This window comes from Electrophorus electricus, chromosome 2 (genome assembly GCF_013358815.1).
Source record: "Electrophorus electricus isolate fEleEle1 chromosome 2, fEleEle1.pri, whole genome shotgun sequence".
Lineage (NCBI taxonomy): Eukaryota > Metazoa > Chordata > Actinopteri > Gymnotiformes > Gymnotidae > Electrophorus > Electrophorus electricus.
This window is the reverse complement of record NC_049536.1, coordinates 31,714,926-31,732,499: the sequence shown is the minus strand read 5'-3', so window position 1 is coordinate 31,732,499 and position 17,574 is coordinate 31,714,926. Positions and strand designations below refer to the sequence as shown.

Below are 17,574 nucleotides of genomic sequence, written 5' to 3'. Positions count from 1 at the left end.
TTCCATACTTTTAATTCTTTCAGTTTTTGAGTACAAATGGAAAAACAATGTTTATTTTCCAACATGCTGGTGCAAGTTCACTCCTTTTAATGCATTTAGCCCCTCTTATGTGTAATATTCATTTAATAAGGTCACATACTTTGCTCTATTTATGTCCCGAGGCATTCTTACTTACTGACACATTTCCGACATCATCAGAATGATATACTGTATGCTGATCAGAGAATTCTTCACCTTGACAATGAATAGTGACTTGGCAACTGATGTGTCTCAAGGCTTGTTAAATGTGATTCACTAAGATCTATAATTCGATAAATACAACATACATTGTGCCCTTTGGATTGATTTGTACAGTGATGTGGATTACCCATATTTTGCAGTAGTTCATGGAACAAAATGATGACTGTACTTATAGGATGACTGTACTGATAATTAGGTTGACTTGCATGGCTAAAAGAGACAGACAGACAGTTAGACATGCATATAAACATCACACATCCACGTGTACTTTCAGCGGCCTTTCTGGAAGACGACTGTGGCCTGGATTTGGTGCTCCTGGTGGACAGCTCGGAGAACGCCAAGGGCCACCACCAGCAGGAGAAGCAGTCGGCCATGGCCATTGTGGAGGGCTTGCGGAACATCCGCCCAGAGACAGGCCACAGACTGAGCTGGCGAGTGGCCCTCCTGCAGTACAGCAGCCATGTTGTGACTGAACAAACGCTGAAGCAATGGAGGGGAATGGACAGCTTTGAAAGCAGAATCACCCCTATGGTCTACATAGGCCACGGCACCTACACCACCTACGCCATTACCAACATGACGAAAATCTTCATGGAGGAGTCCAGTCCAGAGAGAATCAAGATTGCACTGCTGTTCACGGACGGGGTGGCACACCCGAGGAACCCCGACATCTTCTCTGCCACGGCTGATGCCAAGAACCAGGGAGTGAGGTTCTTCACCATCGGCATTACCCACACCGCCAACGAGCCGGCCAACGTAGCCCAGCTGAGGCTGCTGGCCAGCACACCTACCTCACGCTTCCTCCACAGCCTGCTGGATATAAACGTCACGGAGAAGATCCTCACTGAGATTGTAAGTACAATGTTACTCCCACATCAATAAGCTTTCTTTCTGGGCCATGAAACATTTTACAAAAGGTGCACTCATTAGTTCTACCAAAAGTTTTTAAGAAAATGGCAACCAGCAGATATATAACATAGACAACAAAAAGTGCAAAACTGAAATTTACATGTCATGACATCAGCTGGATTTAGGTTTAGAATGGCTGCAAGTGAAAGTACATATCCTACTGTAGGTTAGAAATCTACTTGTACCATTTGTAATCTACTTTAATTGAAGGTTACTGAAATAAAAATGACAAGTCCTTTGTTTCTTTGTTTATGCACATATTGATCACATAAAACTGCTGGAACTGTCCTACTGAAAATTTAATATAATGTAATTTCTTTATTATACAGTTTTATTACACCAAGCAAAATGTTTTACACAGTAAAGTTATGGAATAATTAGCATAACTGTCAACTAACTGCTTAATTATACTCACCTTGTGTCCAAGGTGTAAGCCCATTAAAAAATGTAAATGAGGCCATACATATTAAAGACCAACCAGACAGATACAACCAGAGACAGATAGCTGACTAACCACAGTCATGGGAAAACTGAGAGTTACATTAAAATGTACGGCATTTGAAACTTGAAACTACACTGCATATTGCATATTTGAAGCTTTAAACTATTACATTTGAAACTACATGGTTGCTCTAAGTTGACTACTTCATTGTTTCTTCTAAATCATTGCAGACCAGGACAATTATATCTCTTCTCAGTCTATGTTGGCTTATAGTTTCTTCCTCTATAAGACCTAAATTTGTATTTCTTATGGCAAATGTTCATGGTATTCTGAAGCAAGTCATCTTCCTCTTCATGTACTCCTACAATTGCAGTTGCAATGTTTGCCATCATGTACAAAATGTGCCTTTTAAATACATTTGTCAATTATTTAAGCGTGTGCAGAATTTTGTTGGTGCCTTTTATGTGTGACAAAATCTTGTTAAAGGAAAGTTCATGCAGTACACATAAGCTTCTTATGGGGACAATTACTACCTTGAAGGTTCATGTGGTATTCTTTGCAGAATTGCTAATGTCATAGGCAAATGAGGTCCAGATTAGAATACCACTGTCTTAGACTTTCAAGAGGGCTTGCTCACCAGAGTAACTTGGAAATATATTAAAGAAGGTAATGGTTAAGTGTTAATATTAAATTAATTTAGTGAGCTAATTTTAACTAGTCAGAGTTCTAAAGCTCTTCTGACACATGTTTGCTTGGATAATTTGTGTTTGAACAGTGGTGCAAAAATGCAAACTATCTTTATGCTTGGAATGAACAATTCTGTCATTCTGTCTTCTTTGGAATTTCCAAAGTCAGTCCACATTTGGTGTTTAACATGTACATGCATATCCTGTTGCTGTTCTTCTGACATTCCTCTAGGTGGAAATATTCTGTAGATTTTTTATCTTCACTTTTCATATGATTTGTGTTTTTCTAGTGACTGATTTGCACAAATTTAATCATTTACATATTGGATTTTTTTCATTCAGAAACAGCCAAATCTATTTCAATTTACAATCAGTTTTACACATCATCAAATGTTTTATAAAGACCATCTGATAGAATGATGTAATGAATTGATAAATTGACTTGTGTTATTTGTGATTTGTTTTGTCCATTAAAAATAAATTTAACATTGCATTGCATTGCAACATAACATTTACGTGGGTGAAAAATACTGTAAGTATCTGTTGTTACAAGTTCTAAGAAGTGATCTGAAGATCCCTTAAAATCCCATCTTATTGTAGATTTATTAATATGACAATATATTCTACAATAAGTAAGTACACTGAAACTAATATATAAGGAATGTACTAACAGGTGTGAGAGGCTGGACCCACTGGAGGGTCCTGGGACATTAAGGGAGGCTAGAATAAGTTAAAATATGTGCATTTATCTTTCAAAGTAACCTTACATGTAAGGTGTTTGGCTACAAGCTTCTCATTTTTTTTTCTGCCTCCAAACAGGCTCAGCTTGCTGATGAAGGGGTAAGTAGTTGATATTTAAAGATTCTGTGTGGATTAGAATTTTATTGGATCAAAACGCAACTGATAAATGTACAACTCACATATTCATCATAAAATAATTTTTGCTGTTAAAGTGTCCCAAGGTTGAGAAATGCGCATGTGAGAAGGGTGAGAAAGGACCTGTAGGCCCAGCTGTAAGTACTTTATCTTGTGTCATATGGGTGTTTGTTTGTTTGTTTGTTTTTGTTGTCTCTCCATGCTAAGAGGTGACCGTTTCTAGCCAACGGTGTAGGCAGGATTCTGGCATTCGAATTAATTGTTTTGCTTTCTGAAGGTGGGAAAAATTGCAGTTTGTGTTAGCATCTGTCAGCACTAACACCAGATGAGTCTTGCTTAAAGGTGCGAACAGACATGTAGTCATTTTTAGCTTCCTTGATCTAAACATAAAAAATGCATGGATCACGTTTTAAAAATCAAGTTAAAGGACTCTTCATATAAATGAGGCTCTAAGTACTTAATGCATCATTTAAAATAACTCTTTTTTGCACACATTGGAAGTGTTAAATGTTATGACCTGGAGAACTAAACAGCACACAAAAATATCATAGGCTATAAAAAATATTTAAACCAAAAAAACATTGTTAGCTAGGCACTGACGTGTAGTAAGACTAATGTAAAAAATAACAAGATGAAGAATGTAGTAATGGATCAGAGTTTGGAGAACATGAGAGGATTCAAAAGGAAGCAGTCAAAAGAAGATTAACAACCAAAAAGACAAATGAAGAATCAATCAAGTGATTTTGATTCTGTTTGATACTACTGGAAAAGTACACAGTCAGTATAAATTTGGTTTAGGAACTGCCGGAGCTCCTACTGAATGTCTCTACCCCTGAAAAAATCTAAAGAGTACCAACCATCTCATCCCCCACCCCTTAGTGACTTGACCACAGTCCCAGACAGAGGCAGTGATTAGCCTTCAGCTTCCAGCAGAGTGGAGGCTGAAATTGATCTGGAGTCACACTTGAAGTGAGAACAGAGCCTTTTATTCCACAGATCAGTAGGTGGCTTGTGTTTGACTAGCAGCTGTCTGTCTGGCAGCCGCATCATTATCCAGGTGCTTTCACCTAGCAGGGATTCCAAGCCTTCTAGCCACTGTAATTGTTCTCATTAGTTAAATGTCTGCAGACCAGCCTTCTGTCAAAAGATATAGTGCACATTAACCAGGTGTGACAGTCGCTAACTGGCCAGTTTATTCTGCACTTGAAACACACAGAGAGAGAGAGCAAGAGAGAGAGAGAGGGAGAGCGAGAGAGAGAGAGCGAGAGAGAGAGAGAGAGTCACTGGCCTCTCCTCTTCCTGTCTTTTTTCTCTTTTTATTGTCAACATTAAAGACATTGGCTACTTAGTTTTAGGTTTACCCTACTTGGTGACTCTGCTCTTGGCATTGTTCCAGTAAGACAGATGAGATTATTGAAAGAGAATCTTTTTTCCAGCTGTTTAGAAGATATCAGGCATAATACATGTACTGGGCAGTGCTGCCTTTCACTAACACAGGAATCCTTTACTTGCCTTATACCACCAAAAGGGAAAGAAAGGTCGCCCAGGAGAGGATGGAGCTCCTGGTCCCAAAGGTCAAAAGGTCAGCACTGCTATATCCTATGTCGCCGTTTCATATTTGCTGATGCATGCATCTGCATGTAACGTCAGTCAGTGGCAAAAAGCTAATTTCTCCTAATCAGTATGTAGCACATTTCAGCTCAGTATAGGTGTGACCCAAACTGAGATCAATAAGACCTCAGCGACCCAAACTGAGATCAATAAGACCTCAGCGACCCAAACTGAGGTCTTATACAAAGCCTACTATTTACTCAGTTCCTCCTATTTGATCAAAGCCTTGGTAATTGTAATAACCGACATACATACCATGTAAGATATACAGGTCTCAGAGACAAGTCTCCTGTAATACAGATGGTTTGTTTATTCTTATTAGTTTAAAAAAAATTGTGCATTATTCTGTTCCTCCCAGGGTGAGAGTGGGCTGAGTGGACTTTCTGGTCGTGATGGCACAGAAGTAAGTCCTTTAGTGGAATCAGAACAAGCCTGGACTGACACATGCAGAAACGTCGCTGAAAGCATTTTTACTGGTTGACGTAATATACTGTTTCTATGGAGCCGACTGATACAAAAATATACCATCAGTTTTCTTTTTGGCTTGCAGGGGAAACCTGGCTACAAAGGAGAGAAGGTACATCAGTTATTGTCAGGGTGATCACTGAAGTCTATCATTTATAATTTATCTATAGTTATGTGCTTATATACATCGCTTTCTTGTCTGAAGGGAGACCGAGGTGAATGTGGCACACCGGGAATCAAGGGTGATAGGGTATGTATAAATATGGATGTTCATTCTGTGCATTGTCATTTTTAAAAGGATTAAAATTTTAGAAGAGGTCACCATGTTCATTAATCTGTCAGTGGTTTCACATGCAATTGTTAATCTGTTATTAAACAATTTCCCAGGGTCCAGAGGGTCCTGTTGGCACAAGAGGAAACAGAGGTTTGCAGGTGGGTGAGAACAAAACTGCTTTGACCCAAAATTATATATATAACAGCTTGTAATATGTGAGGCACCAGATACTATTTACATAAAATTTGCATTTTAGTGTAATGATTCACATCTCACATCTCAGCAATATAGTACTACATTGCTAAAATGTATATGCTTTTGCTTCTCTGTAGGGTTTACCAGGACCACAGGGTGACATTGGACCAGAAGGGTCACAGGGAAAGAAGGTCAGTATCTTCTAATGGCCAACTGTCATCTAAAGTAGAGAAATCTTTCTTCAACATGCACACCTGGCAAAGGTTCACATGAGACAGAGGAAATCCTACAATCATCGTTTTTACTTGTCTGTAAAAGGTGTTGTTTAGACGGTATGTGTTGAGCAGTCTGGTTTTGTGTTTAATTTAATTGCAGGAAATGTCTTGAGAGGTCTTGCAAACTTGCCCAGTAGGGGTTCTCAGTCCTTCTCACAAAAGAACTATGTGTATTTTACAGTTTAATGGTGTGTCTTAGACAGACTTTCTAAACGACTGGAATTATGGTTAATAACAACAGTAAGGTATTTCTCACATAAAAGAAAACTCATGTACCAACATGCAGGTGTAAAGAACAAAGGTGTGTGGAATGTGTGAAATATACAGTAGCCTAATGAGATACTTGTGAACCTGGATGTCTTATTGGCTCATATTTCATGCAACATCTTAAGTAGAATAAGGTAATTAAACAAAACAAAGTGCATGCTGCAAATTACATGAATGTTATCTCCTTGACAGTTCAAGTAAAATTTGAGCTTTGTTCTGGGGCAATGCCCCTGTCATTTTAATGACAACAGCATCCCTGTAAGCAAACCTCAACTAATCCTCCAGGTTGAGAGGTGGAAAGATGATGGAGACAGACACAAGGGCAGGCGTATAGTCATAGAGACAGATAAGAGGGGAAAAATCCCCCACAGAGAGGGCTGCTACGACTCAGTCCAGGTTAAGCCATAGCAGAATAAGGAAGTGGTGCATGGGTTTTAGTGTTTAGAAAAACTGCTAAAGCTAAACTGCTAAAGGATGTGGGATGAACAAGGAAAAATGAATGGGGACAAGGATAAAATAAATGGAAAGATATATTATATGTTTCCTGTATAAGATAATAACAACACACACATATGAACTTCACATTCCTCTCTAGAGGTGTAAATACCTCTACTATACCTAACCAAAACCAAATGGAAACAAAAGAAAATTGCTTGCATACTCTTCCTAACTATCCACAAAACATACATACAAAACTCACTCCCAACACATATAGCAACCAACCCTACACCTGGTGTGATTTTTATATACAGTGAAACGGGCCACACCAACTCAGTCTCGAAACTCCAGAGAGTCTAGAAACAGAACCACAAGCCAGAAACACAGAATTGCAGATCTATTGACCAGAGAATCAGCAACTATACAAGTGATAACCAGGTTAGCTTGCCATGTAATCAGATGTGTTTTAAGTCCGGAGAATGTGTCATAGAATGCATGAGACTCTCAAAGTGATGACGGGCACACATGGACTTGAACACTGAGTAAACTCTAAGTCTAAGAGCAAGACTTGGACTGGAGTGAACTGCATTGGAGATCCTGTGCCTGGAGTAGGGAAAGGACCGAGAGAAAGAGACCGACAAACAGACAACGCACAACACCCACTGAAGAGGGCGTGTACTTTTACTTCAATGGTGTCCATTGAAAACCTATTACACATGTTAAGCCGTAAGTTTACTTTAGGATCTTTTCTACAACCGTCAACTGTCCACTTTACTTTTTAGATTACTTTTTTTCTATACTTGAATGAGCTCAAAGGCATAGTGTCTGACAAGAATGAGCCTAAACCTGTTCAGATCTGCAAGACCAAACACTGCTACCCCACCAAGGACCTGGAGAGTTGAGTTGATTTAAAACCTGAATTTGCGTAATCATAATCCTTTCGAATCTCTACACTGGTAAAGGGGGAGTTTTTTCTGGTTGCCCTTGAGGTGATCTGCTATAATTAAAAATAATGTCCTATCTTCTTGATTTTACTTGGGTCTAGTCTTCATGCCAGCAGATGAGCTGCTTCTGCTGCTACAGGCAACAGCTTCTGCTGCTTTAGCGGGGGGGGGGGCTAAAGATACAAGAATAGTCAATCATTGCAGATATATTTGATGTCAAGTATCAAATGTTTGATGCGCTATGACAGGGTGAGCGTGGTCCACCTGGCCCTCCAGGCCTCCAGGGCGAAACAGGATTTGGACTTCCTGGGCCAAAGGTCAGTACCTCTTTCTTCACTTGAACCATCATCTTTTATTCAGTTCCACAATAACATCGTCTATAAGAAAAGGGTAAGCTCTCCTCTGCCCAGGTCTTTCTTGCAACTTGTTTTCTGACATTACCTTGAAAGGAACTTTTCTTCAACACAAAGTGCAGGCCTTACTGCAGAATCAGTTGCTCTAAAATAGCAGCATGCCAAAAATCATAGGTTGAGTTGAAGTCACAGACATATCTTGATCTCATAACTCTGGACTTCTGTCTGCAGGGTGATGTGGGACATCAGGGCAGACCAGGTCCTCCTGGCCCACCAGGAATTGGAGAATCAGGCCCCCCTGTGAGTGGCCAGTGATCCAATGACCCATAATAATAGAGATATTTCTCTCTTTTTCCAAGTGAGCTGATTTATCAGTAAATGTATATCTACTGTCAGCAAGTCTCTTCCTTAATTACCAGCATGCTTCCACATGCATGGTTTCAAGGCACAAAAAATCCTGAATACGCTAAACTGTTAGCACCATTTTTTTTTTTTTACTATTACTAAATGCTTAAAATGACTATTTAAAAAACATAAATTACTCTTTATGAACAGGGACCTCAAGGTCCACAGGGTGTGCAGGGAGAGAAAGGACCACAGGGAGAAGGATTTCCTGGACCTAAGGTAAACTTGTCTTCCTAGCATAGGTTGTTTTCATTCCTCTATCAGCTATTATCCACCACACTCTTTAATGAAAAGAGGATTTGTTATAGCCAGAAGCAGTGTAAGGTGAAGGACAACTCACCTTGAAGAGTGGTGATTATTCATATCCTACCTTTTGAGGCTATATCACTTTTGGTCGCTCAAGGCTATCCGTTAATGTTTATGTGCCATGACTTTAATTGAGGTATACTTGCAATTGCACAAATCATAGAGGAACATCCCTAATCTCTTGTCTAATCCCTTATGTTTTGTGAAGCAACTGCATTCAAATTAAAGCCTAAAGTGCCCATCAGCCGGTTATGTGAGAAATCACTGCTTCATTAATTATTCCAAATTTGTAACTAAGACCTTTGCAAAAAAAAGGATATGGATGTGGAAAAAGGATGTGTGGGGCCTAGCTGGATAATTTCTAGTTTTACATGTGAGCCATCTCGGAAGGATGGACATCTGCATTACACTTTCTTGACTGTAGTGTAAGCTGATCCACTGTAAAACCACCGTTCTTCTCAGTGGTGAAACATGTGAGATGGACTAGACAGGTGTTTATCCCACTGTCTCATTCCAACAGAGGGCAAACACATGTGGCAGGATGTAAACGAGAATAAGAAAAGCCATTATCTAATCAAAAAAGATTGTGTAATTGCATAAAGCTGCAACATCAACTAGCATATCCTCTGGTTTCTAACCTTTTGTCAGAAGTCTGCCATGGACCTTAAGGGGAATATTATATTTTCCTCCAATTTGCAATAAAAAAAATGCATTGTACTAAGAGACTCTTAACTACTAATATTCTTTCACCTGTCTATGTGATCTGCATTATTCAAGTACGATAAAAATCTATCACTGAGAGAAAAGTATGGGTAAAAATTGCACCAGTCAACAAAGACCTGAAAACCCCAAGATGTGCAATTTTTTTTCCATTGTATGTAATGAACGGAGACAGGTTTGCCTTTCTTGCAGTAACTTCATACTTATAGCTATAGAGTGAAAGAGCAACACTGTTCAAGTGGTGGACTCGGCCCCATGGCGAGGAGAAGCAGGAGCGGCTAATGGCCACAGGGCTGATAATTTCCCTTTTGTCTGGCAGGGTGACCGAGGACCCGAGGGGCCAAGGGGGCCAAGGGGACAGCCAGGCGTTGGAATTAAAGGAGAGAAGGTGGGCTGTAAATATGTCAACTGATGAATGCCATTCACACAAAACCACCATATCTGCTACACAAAAAGAATAAAGGAGTACATACAAAGTAGACGAGTGACCTTTTGAGGTTGCTGTAGCCTACACAAGTCATGCTGGGAAGTGGGAGAGAAACTGGCAGATGGGACGGTGGAAGATCTTGAGTTACCGTGGGAAAAGTATACCAGATGCCAGTAAATCTGTTAAATCCCACTACAAAATTCCACAGCAGCCCTTTTCAGATTTCACTGATTAGGAATTCATTAGAAAGAGACACCTGTTTCTCACATTGCACAGCATAGTGAAATGTGATTTGGCACAGAAGGATAATTTATGGTATCAGTAAAGCAAAGTGAACTAAACATTTTATTACTGCATTTGTTTCCTGGAACTAAATTTGACATTTTCTGCCTGTCTTGGGTGTTTAGGGTGAGTTTGGGCCTCCGGGTCCCACAGGTCCAGTAGGCCTCCCTGGGCTCGGCATCCAGGGAGAGAAGGTAACATGATGAAGCCTTTAAGCATTCATTATAAACTGTTACGTCCATCACTGCAAGCTCACACACATATTGCAGTCGAGACAAACTGAGCGCAAAGTTTTTATAATCATTCCAGTTTTCCTCATTAACAGGGTGTGGAAGGTCCAAGGGGGCCTCCAGGAAACAGAGGCCCCCCAGGAGAGGGCCTTCCTGGACCAAAGGTTAGTGTCACTAAATCCATATATTTCAATGCAAAATGTAAGATACATTTAGGTTTAGTAGCACAATATGTGTAAATGGCAAAGACAGGATGCTTTGACGGTAGCCATGACATACAAAAAGGCTTTTTTCTATCTTTTCTTTTTTATTCTTTATCACTCTGTTTAGGGTGACCAAGGATTACCAGGAGAGATTGGCAGCCCAGGAGAGAGAGGGATCGGAGAGCCAGGACCAAAGGTAACATATGTGTACAGATGTTTTAGTTTGTTTGCTTGTTTGCTTAGTCCTTGATGAGTGGGCAAAGACAAACACTCAAATGTCAAATAATGCCATGAGTAAAGATTTGAGCTGATGAAGTAAAGATTTGCGCTGATACATACTGAACGGTGAGAGATGTAAAGTGCAGACCCGCACTGCCCTTCTACTCAGGGTGAGCCAGGTGCGTCAGGACTGGCAGGCTTACCTGGGCTTCCCGGAGAAGATGGTGCTCCAGGCCAAAAGGTACCACTGCTGACACCCATGGCAATGGTTTCACACATCAGGATAGAAACTGCAATCCACTCATCATTATGCAATGTGCATTCTTCATCTATCTTCCTCTTCATTAGGGTGAGCCTGGCATACCAGGACTGAGGGGACCAGAAGGAGCAGCAGGAATTGGCACACAAGGAGAAAAAGTAAGTCATTGGACAGTATCTCTGGGTGTCTTAATTCAGTCACATTGTATGATCCTTCAAGAGAAAGTATCACAGAGCAGTCTGTCTGCATCTTCACAATCATTCAGCATGCCCTTTGCTGCATTGGCTGGTCATTCAAAAAGTATTGCCTGGGCATTTTGTAATAGTCATGCAGCCCTTTGCACCATACAAATACTTTTAGTTCTCAAAAAGTCAGACTTGCATGTAATTATATCTGTAATACATGGACTCATATAACCTGCTATGCTGACCTTTAAGGAGAATAATATTCACCCCTTTTATAACAGGGAGACCAAGGTCAGCGTGGTGTCAGAGGATTACCAGGCCCACCTGGAATTTCCGGTCCCTCTGGGGCCAAGGTGAGAGCCAACCAAAGACATTTAAGATGTTTCTCTAGTCGGCTTCACTGTATTTCCCATGTCATCTTTGCATCACCAAAGCTATATTCTTTTTTCAAAAAGCACAAGGTAAACAATACCCTGCAGTCTGCAGCAATGAGCTGCAGCCTTTTGTTAGGCTTGGTAAAGAGAATGTGTGTGTTAATTGTGTATAAGTGTGTGTGGTATTCAAACCTGAAGTGTTGTTTTTGTAGGGAGAACCTGGAATGCCAGGGCGACTAGGCATGCCAGGACTTCCTGGGCGTGCTATCGCAGGACCGAAGGTAATGAATGCAAAATGCTACAGCCATACGTCATACCAAAGACTCTGGCAAGCCATGATAGAATAGGCCCATGGCAAACAGAAACAGTGATCCAGGGATCCGTACAACACGCTATCACACTCTCTGCAACCTATCGAGAATAATGGTATGATGTCCCTCTGTGTCTTTAGGGTGATTTTGGACCTCCTGGTCCTCCTGGGCCAATTGGGGAAACAGGCTATGGGCTGCCAGGTCCAAAGGTATGTGTCATGCCATATCTACCCTAAAAGAAAACATCAAAAAATAAAACAGAAAAACAGAAAGGAGGGAATGGAATAAAGTCATGTTTGACAAGGTAGAATATTTTTAAAGCATGAATAAAAGTTGTCTGCATGGCAGTATTCACCCTGTCTGGCTTGGCCCACTAGGGTGAACGTGGCAGTCCAGGGCCTCCTGGTCCTTTTGGGCCAAAAGGTGAAGGATTTCCAGGACCAGCGGTAGGTAGATTTGTACAGCCACATAATACATTGCAAATTATGCAGCATGCTCCTAAAATACATAACACAAATATTACAGTCAGACCAACCCAGTCTGATTCACTCCTTCATCAACAGAGGTCACTGTCTCCTGAGTTGTAGTGAATGGCCTTGCACCTGATTCTTGTTCATTCTCTTAAGGCTTAGGCTCTTTCTATCACACTGTGAAGTCTTGTAAGCTGTGCACTGCAACTCTAAACCTGTATTCATTCAGGTTCTATCTTACTCTGGCTCTGACCTTGTTTTTGTTTCGTCCCATTAACATCTCTGGATTTTCGGCAATTGGTTTGCTCGATATTGCTCCTGTGGTTATTGACCCTTTTCCTACATTCCTGGTTATGAATCTTGCTTCTTGTTATGGATTTGTCTATCTGTTTATTCACTCTTTCCTTGCCTTATCCCACTAAACCCTCACCTCACTAAACCAACATCTCGTCTGTGACATCTGTGAGACACACATACATTGAAACCGTGTTGTTTATCTTTTGCAGGGTCCTGCCGGTCTCCCAGGTCTTCCAGGTGATCCCGGGCCAGAGGGAATCGGTTTCCCTGGACCAAAGGTACAGCTATACACAGCTGTCGGTTACATTTGTTTCACAAAACTGGCACAGCTTTCAGTCATGAGGATGTGCACATGTACTACTGCCCTTTGATAGAGATGTGCTGTGCACTGTGCTGGTATAAAGCTGTGGGTAATTTCCTTGTTGCAGGGCAACGTCGGCTTCAGAGGGTTACCTGGTCTGCCAGGCCCACCAGGTGAAGGGCTGCCAGGACCACCAGTAAGCGCAAAAACCTTTACCATTTACTGCACAGAGCTCAGCATTATTTTCTTCTTGTGAACTAAAATGGCCTTCAAAGAAATTAGCTTAAATCTCACACTGGAATGTCCTAAAAATCTGTAAACTTGTAGCAAGCTGCATCAGCAAGCATGTATCTAATATCAGGATTAGTTTTCTTTTGAGACAGTTTAGTTCTAGTCAGTAGTGCATATTTGCAAAGAGGCCTAGTGTACTACAGTGCCATGGCATTATTAAGTGCATAGCTGGGGCTTGCTCGGATAGTCAGTAGATGCCGTAGTCAGTGGCTCTTGTACCACTCCTAGGTGATCAGCAGTAAAGAGACTCTGACACTCTGTGGACTCCTCTCTCCACATCCACTTCTACACAGCCAGGTCTCTCCACTTCTAGCCATGAAGCAGATGTGTGGGCAATGCTGCTTAGTTGCTGTGGCAGTTAAGGAAGACCAGCTGTTTGCTCCTTACGTATTAATGCTGTTCTCTTGTGGCTTAAGGGCAACACAGGAAGATCAGGGCTGCCAGGACCAGCTGGGCCCCCAGGAGAGGGAATTCAAGGACCTAAAGTATGTTTGCCTCCTGCAGCCTATGGCCTCTGGATCACGGCCTTTGGAAATGTCACTTCATCCAACAGAGATGAATATGAATCAGGGACTGAAATGCATATTGTCATATGACTGCTTTAGGGAGACCAGGGGCCTCCAGGTGTCACTGGACCAAGGGGACCATCAGGGGAGGGACTCCCAGGTGCTAAGGTGAAGTGTCTGCTTATGCTATATATATATATATATATTGGTTGGCTTACTTTTGCCAGCATTATAAATACGATTTCTGTTGTACGACTGGTGAAGCTTCCCTTCTCTTTTACAGGGAGATAGGGGTCAGCAGGGAGAAAGAGGAATGAAGGGAGTCAAGGGTGACATGGGTGATTCAGGGGAATCCGGGCAACCTGTGAGTCAAATGAGAAACTGGGCATTAATCTAAACTAAGCCAGGAATCAGCAACACTATGCGTATGATCCTGGCAACACATTTTGAGCTACCGACTGATGTTCAGTATTCGATAACACTTTCCATTTCTGTATCCATCATAGGGAAGACCTGGAACAAAAGGAGAAATGGGCCTCACTGTGAGTTCCTGAGTGTATCTACTATTAATAAATATGTTACAAAAGCATTGGTAAACATGTAGCTTAATTTGAACATATGTTGTTTTCTAGAGAGAAGACATCATTAAACTAATCAAAGAGATTTGCGGTAAGCCAGAGACATTTAGGGCTGATTTCCTGGACATGGATTCTTGTACTAAATTGCAGCGTCAATGTAAAATAGGATCCCTTAATGCACCACTAATGCACAACTACTGCTCTGTGTGTGTGTGTGTGTGTGTGTGTGTGTGTGTGTGTGTGTGTGTGTGTGTGTGTATTGTGTGTGTGTGTGTGTGTTTGTGATTGTATTGTGTGTGTGTGTGTGTGTGTGTGTGTGTGTGTGTGTGTGTGTGTGTGTGTGTGTGTGTCTACACTTAGGATGTGGCATCAAGTGTAAGGAGAGGCCTATGGAGTTAGTGTTTGTGATTGACAGCTCAGAAAGTGTGGGCCCTGAGAACTTTGAGATCATAAAGGACTTTGTCACAGCGCTGGTGGATCGCGTCACCGTAGGCCGCAACGCCACCCGGATTGGCCTCGTCCTCTACAGCCTGGACGTGCACCTGGAGTTCAACCTGGCACGCTACATGACCAAGCAGGATGTCAAGCAGGCCATCAGGAAGATGCCCTACATGGGTGAAGGGACCTACACAGGCACTGCCATCCGCAAGGCCACGCAGGAAGCTTTCTACAGCGCCCGCAGTGGCGTCCGCAAAGTGGCCATCGTCATCACTGATGGGCAGACGGATAAGAGAGAACCTCTGAAGCTGGACATCGCTGTACGCGAGGCCCATGCTGCTAATATTGAGATGTATGCTCTTGGCATCGTCAACACATCGGACCCCACTCAGGTTGAGTTCCTTAAGGAACTTAACCTCATTGCTTCTGACCCAGACAGCGAACACATGTTCCTCATTGATGACTTTAACACCTTGCCTGGTGAGGCTGATTGCTGTTTATAAACCTGTTATTTTATGTCTTTGTAACTTGATACCATGTGGTTTAATTAGCTCAGCAAATAAGCAAACTTTATGTTTATGTAACCAACATAACCTATTTTAAAAAATCAATGTAACCAAAATTATAAACAACTAAAGAGAATCAGGTGGCTATTAACATGTAGCTATCATTGTTTTATATCATTCTGAGATGTGTGCTATCTTTTGCAGCTTTGGAATCTAAGCTTGTAAGCCAGTTTTGTGAGGATGAGAACGGAGCACTCATCTACAACCGTATCACCAATGGTGTCAACGGGCACAATGGATACAAATATAACGGCTTTCATAACCATGCAGATGTCTTTTATGGGAATAATGGTTATGGAAATGGACACCAGAAAGAGCTGGAAAGAACCCAGGCTAACAGTCAGAGCCATGTCAGAAGCAGAGGAGACACATTCCCGTTACCAATCGATCCTGCTCCTCTTAATACTCGGGTTAGTTCCTACTCAGACTTCATGAGATGAAAACAATAGTTTATTAGGTGATCTGGAAATAAAATATATTCAATGAAAATTAAATTAAAAATAAGTTCTCAAATAATTAGAAAGATTGCAAAAATAATAGCAAACTTTGATTGGGAAAGAATGTATTATTGAGCTTAAAACTAGAGATAATAGTTTTAGGCTCAATAGTTTTAGACTTTGGCTTAAGAGTGTCTAACCATGTGCTTTTTTTGGTAATCAGGTTGTGGTGGAGGAAGACTACTATGAAGGACAGGATTTAGACGTAAGGTCTCGTGTACAAGTGGGCAACAAAGTAACTGTTGTCAATAAAACGCCTGTCCCACCTGTAAAGCCTGTGGATGAGGGCATCAAAAGTCCTACCTCCCATGTGTCAACATCATCACTACCATCATCATCATCATCATCATCATCATCATCTTCATCATCTTCGTTCTCCTCCTCATCAGGAACCATCACATCTACTTCAGTTTCCCATCCTGTTATAATCAAAGGTAAGCACAATTTATTTATTTATTTATTAATTAACAACATTACCCACCTAGCGTTTGATATCAGTTTTGGCTGGTTGTTGTTACAGACAGTTTATAAACAAAGCATAAAAAATTCCAGCCCAAATTAGTCAGTTATGTAAGTTAATAGTAAGTTATTATTAGTAAGTAAAACTGAGCTAGGTTCACTGTTCCACGTAACTATCATGCTGACCTGTTACCTTTGCATTATTCTCCTTCTGTGTGTCTCTCCCTCTCTGACTGTATGCAGTTCCTCTGGAGCCGCGCTGCTCCCTGAACTTAAGCCAGGGCTCCTGCAGAACCTACGTTATTCGCTGGTACTATGACAAACAGGCAAACGCCTGTGCGCAGTTCTGGTACGGTGGCTGTGATGGCAACAATAACCGCTTTGACTCAGAAGCTGACTGCAAGAAAACTTGTGTTCTCACAAGTACAGGTAAATTGCAAACTACTTGATTACAAGGTGCTTGAGTTCCTAAACCTAGCCTATTAATGATCCAAATTCTTGTTGTTATATAAGGATAAAATCATTGGCCTGAAAGTATATGTTGTACTTTATTAAACACCTTTTGAATAGCTAATATTGTACATACCCACCCAGCTCTTGAGTCCAGAGCCTAATTTCCTTTGTGATTCCTGTATTATGTACCTTTTCTAATCTATATTCTCTTTCTTCACAGTGAGCTAAAATGGATAACAAAATTATACATAATTTTTTATGCCATGCTAAAGAAGTAGTTCATGTGATGCTCACCGAATCAAAGTAATCATCTGCATTCTCAAGTAAAGAGAACAATATCATTATTTCAGCAAGTACAGAAAATGTTGGTTCCTTAACAAAAGAAAATAAATCATGAAAGGACAGACTACAATGCTGACATGTTATTTTTAAATATACCTACCAGCGCTACCAGCGCATCCGAAGATATACCTCATGCACATCTTTTTCTTGATGCCCAGTACTGGTTTTCTGCACTGTATTTTTACGTTCTGTCAATGTTTACCTTGTATAAATATTAAGATATGTTTTCATATGTAACACACAGTACAGGTAAAATGCCACACATTATGACCTAAAACATCATGGAACTCCTGTATAGTATAGTCATTATGATAAATCTAATGCTTAATTCACTTAATAATGGATTAAGTAATTTGATTACACTCTTACTTTTGAATTGTTCAGTATCGGTCAATTGAAACATCTTATTGTAACTATGATTCATTTTAGAGACAAATGTGTTGAGTACAATGTATATGATTATTTTGTACTTTTTTTACA

General features: G+C 40.9%; 1 protein-coding gene across 1 annotated transcript in view; it reads left to right on the top strand.

Moving 5' to 3' along the window:
- The window catches only part of col28a2a (collagen, type XXVIII, alpha 2a), a 17,774-nt gene extending 259 nt beyond the window's left edge, over positions 1-17,515 (top strand). The window contains exons 2-35 of the mRNA XM_027021111.2: positions 515-1,092; positions 3,097-3,117; positions 3,231-3,290; positions 4,682-4,735; positions 5,123-5,167; positions 5,315-5,341; positions 5,435-5,479; positions 5,617-5,661; positions 5,836-5,889; positions 7,871-7,939; positions 8,207-8,275; positions 8,531-8,599; positions 9,726-9,794; positions 10,241-10,309; positions 10,441-10,509; positions 10,676-10,744; positions 10,937-11,008; positions 11,116-11,184; positions 11,493-11,564; positions 11,798-11,866; positions 12,037-12,105; positions 12,274-12,342; positions 12,873-12,941; positions 13,092-13,160; positions 13,672-13,740; positions 13,861-13,929; positions 14,045-14,125; positions 14,268-14,303; positions 14,394-14,430; positions 14,700-15,257; positions 15,488-15,753; positions 16,004-16,274; positions 16,543-16,728; positions 16,973-17,515. Coding sequence (XP_026876912.2) covers positions 515-1,092; positions 3,097-3,117; positions 3,231-3,290; positions 4,682-4,735; positions 5,123-5,167; positions 5,315-5,341; positions 5,435-5,479; positions 5,617-5,661; positions 5,836-5,889; positions 7,871-7,939; positions 8,207-8,275; positions 8,531-8,599; positions 9,726-9,794; positions 10,241-10,309; positions 10,441-10,509; positions 10,676-10,744; positions 10,937-11,008; positions 11,116-11,184; positions 11,493-11,564; positions 11,798-11,866; positions 12,037-12,105; positions 12,274-12,342; positions 12,873-12,941; positions 13,092-13,160; positions 13,672-13,740; positions 13,861-13,929; positions 14,045-14,125; positions 14,268-14,303; positions 14,394-14,430; positions 14,700-15,257; positions 15,488-15,753; positions 16,004-16,274; positions 16,543-16,728; positions 16,973-16,980 — 3,551 coding nt within the window. The 3' untranslated portion in view covers positions 16,981-17,515. The remainder of the gene's footprint in view (positions 1-514; positions 1,093-3,096; positions 3,118-3,230; positions 3,291-4,681; positions 4,736-5,122; positions 5,168-5,314; positions 5,342-5,434; positions 5,480-5,616; positions 5,662-5,835; positions 5,890-7,870; positions 7,940-8,206; positions 8,276-8,530; positions 8,600-9,725; positions 9,795-10,240; positions 10,310-10,440; positions 10,510-10,675; positions 10,745-10,936; positions 11,009-11,115; positions 11,185-11,492; positions 11,565-11,797; positions 11,867-12,036; positions 12,106-12,273; positions 12,343-12,872; positions 12,942-13,091; positions 13,161-13,671; positions 13,741-13,860; positions 13,930-14,044; positions 14,126-14,267; positions 14,304-14,393; positions 14,431-14,699; positions 15,258-15,487; positions 15,754-16,003; positions 16,275-16,542; positions 16,729-16,972) is intronic.
- Positions 17,516-17,574: the final 59 nt, after the last annotated feature.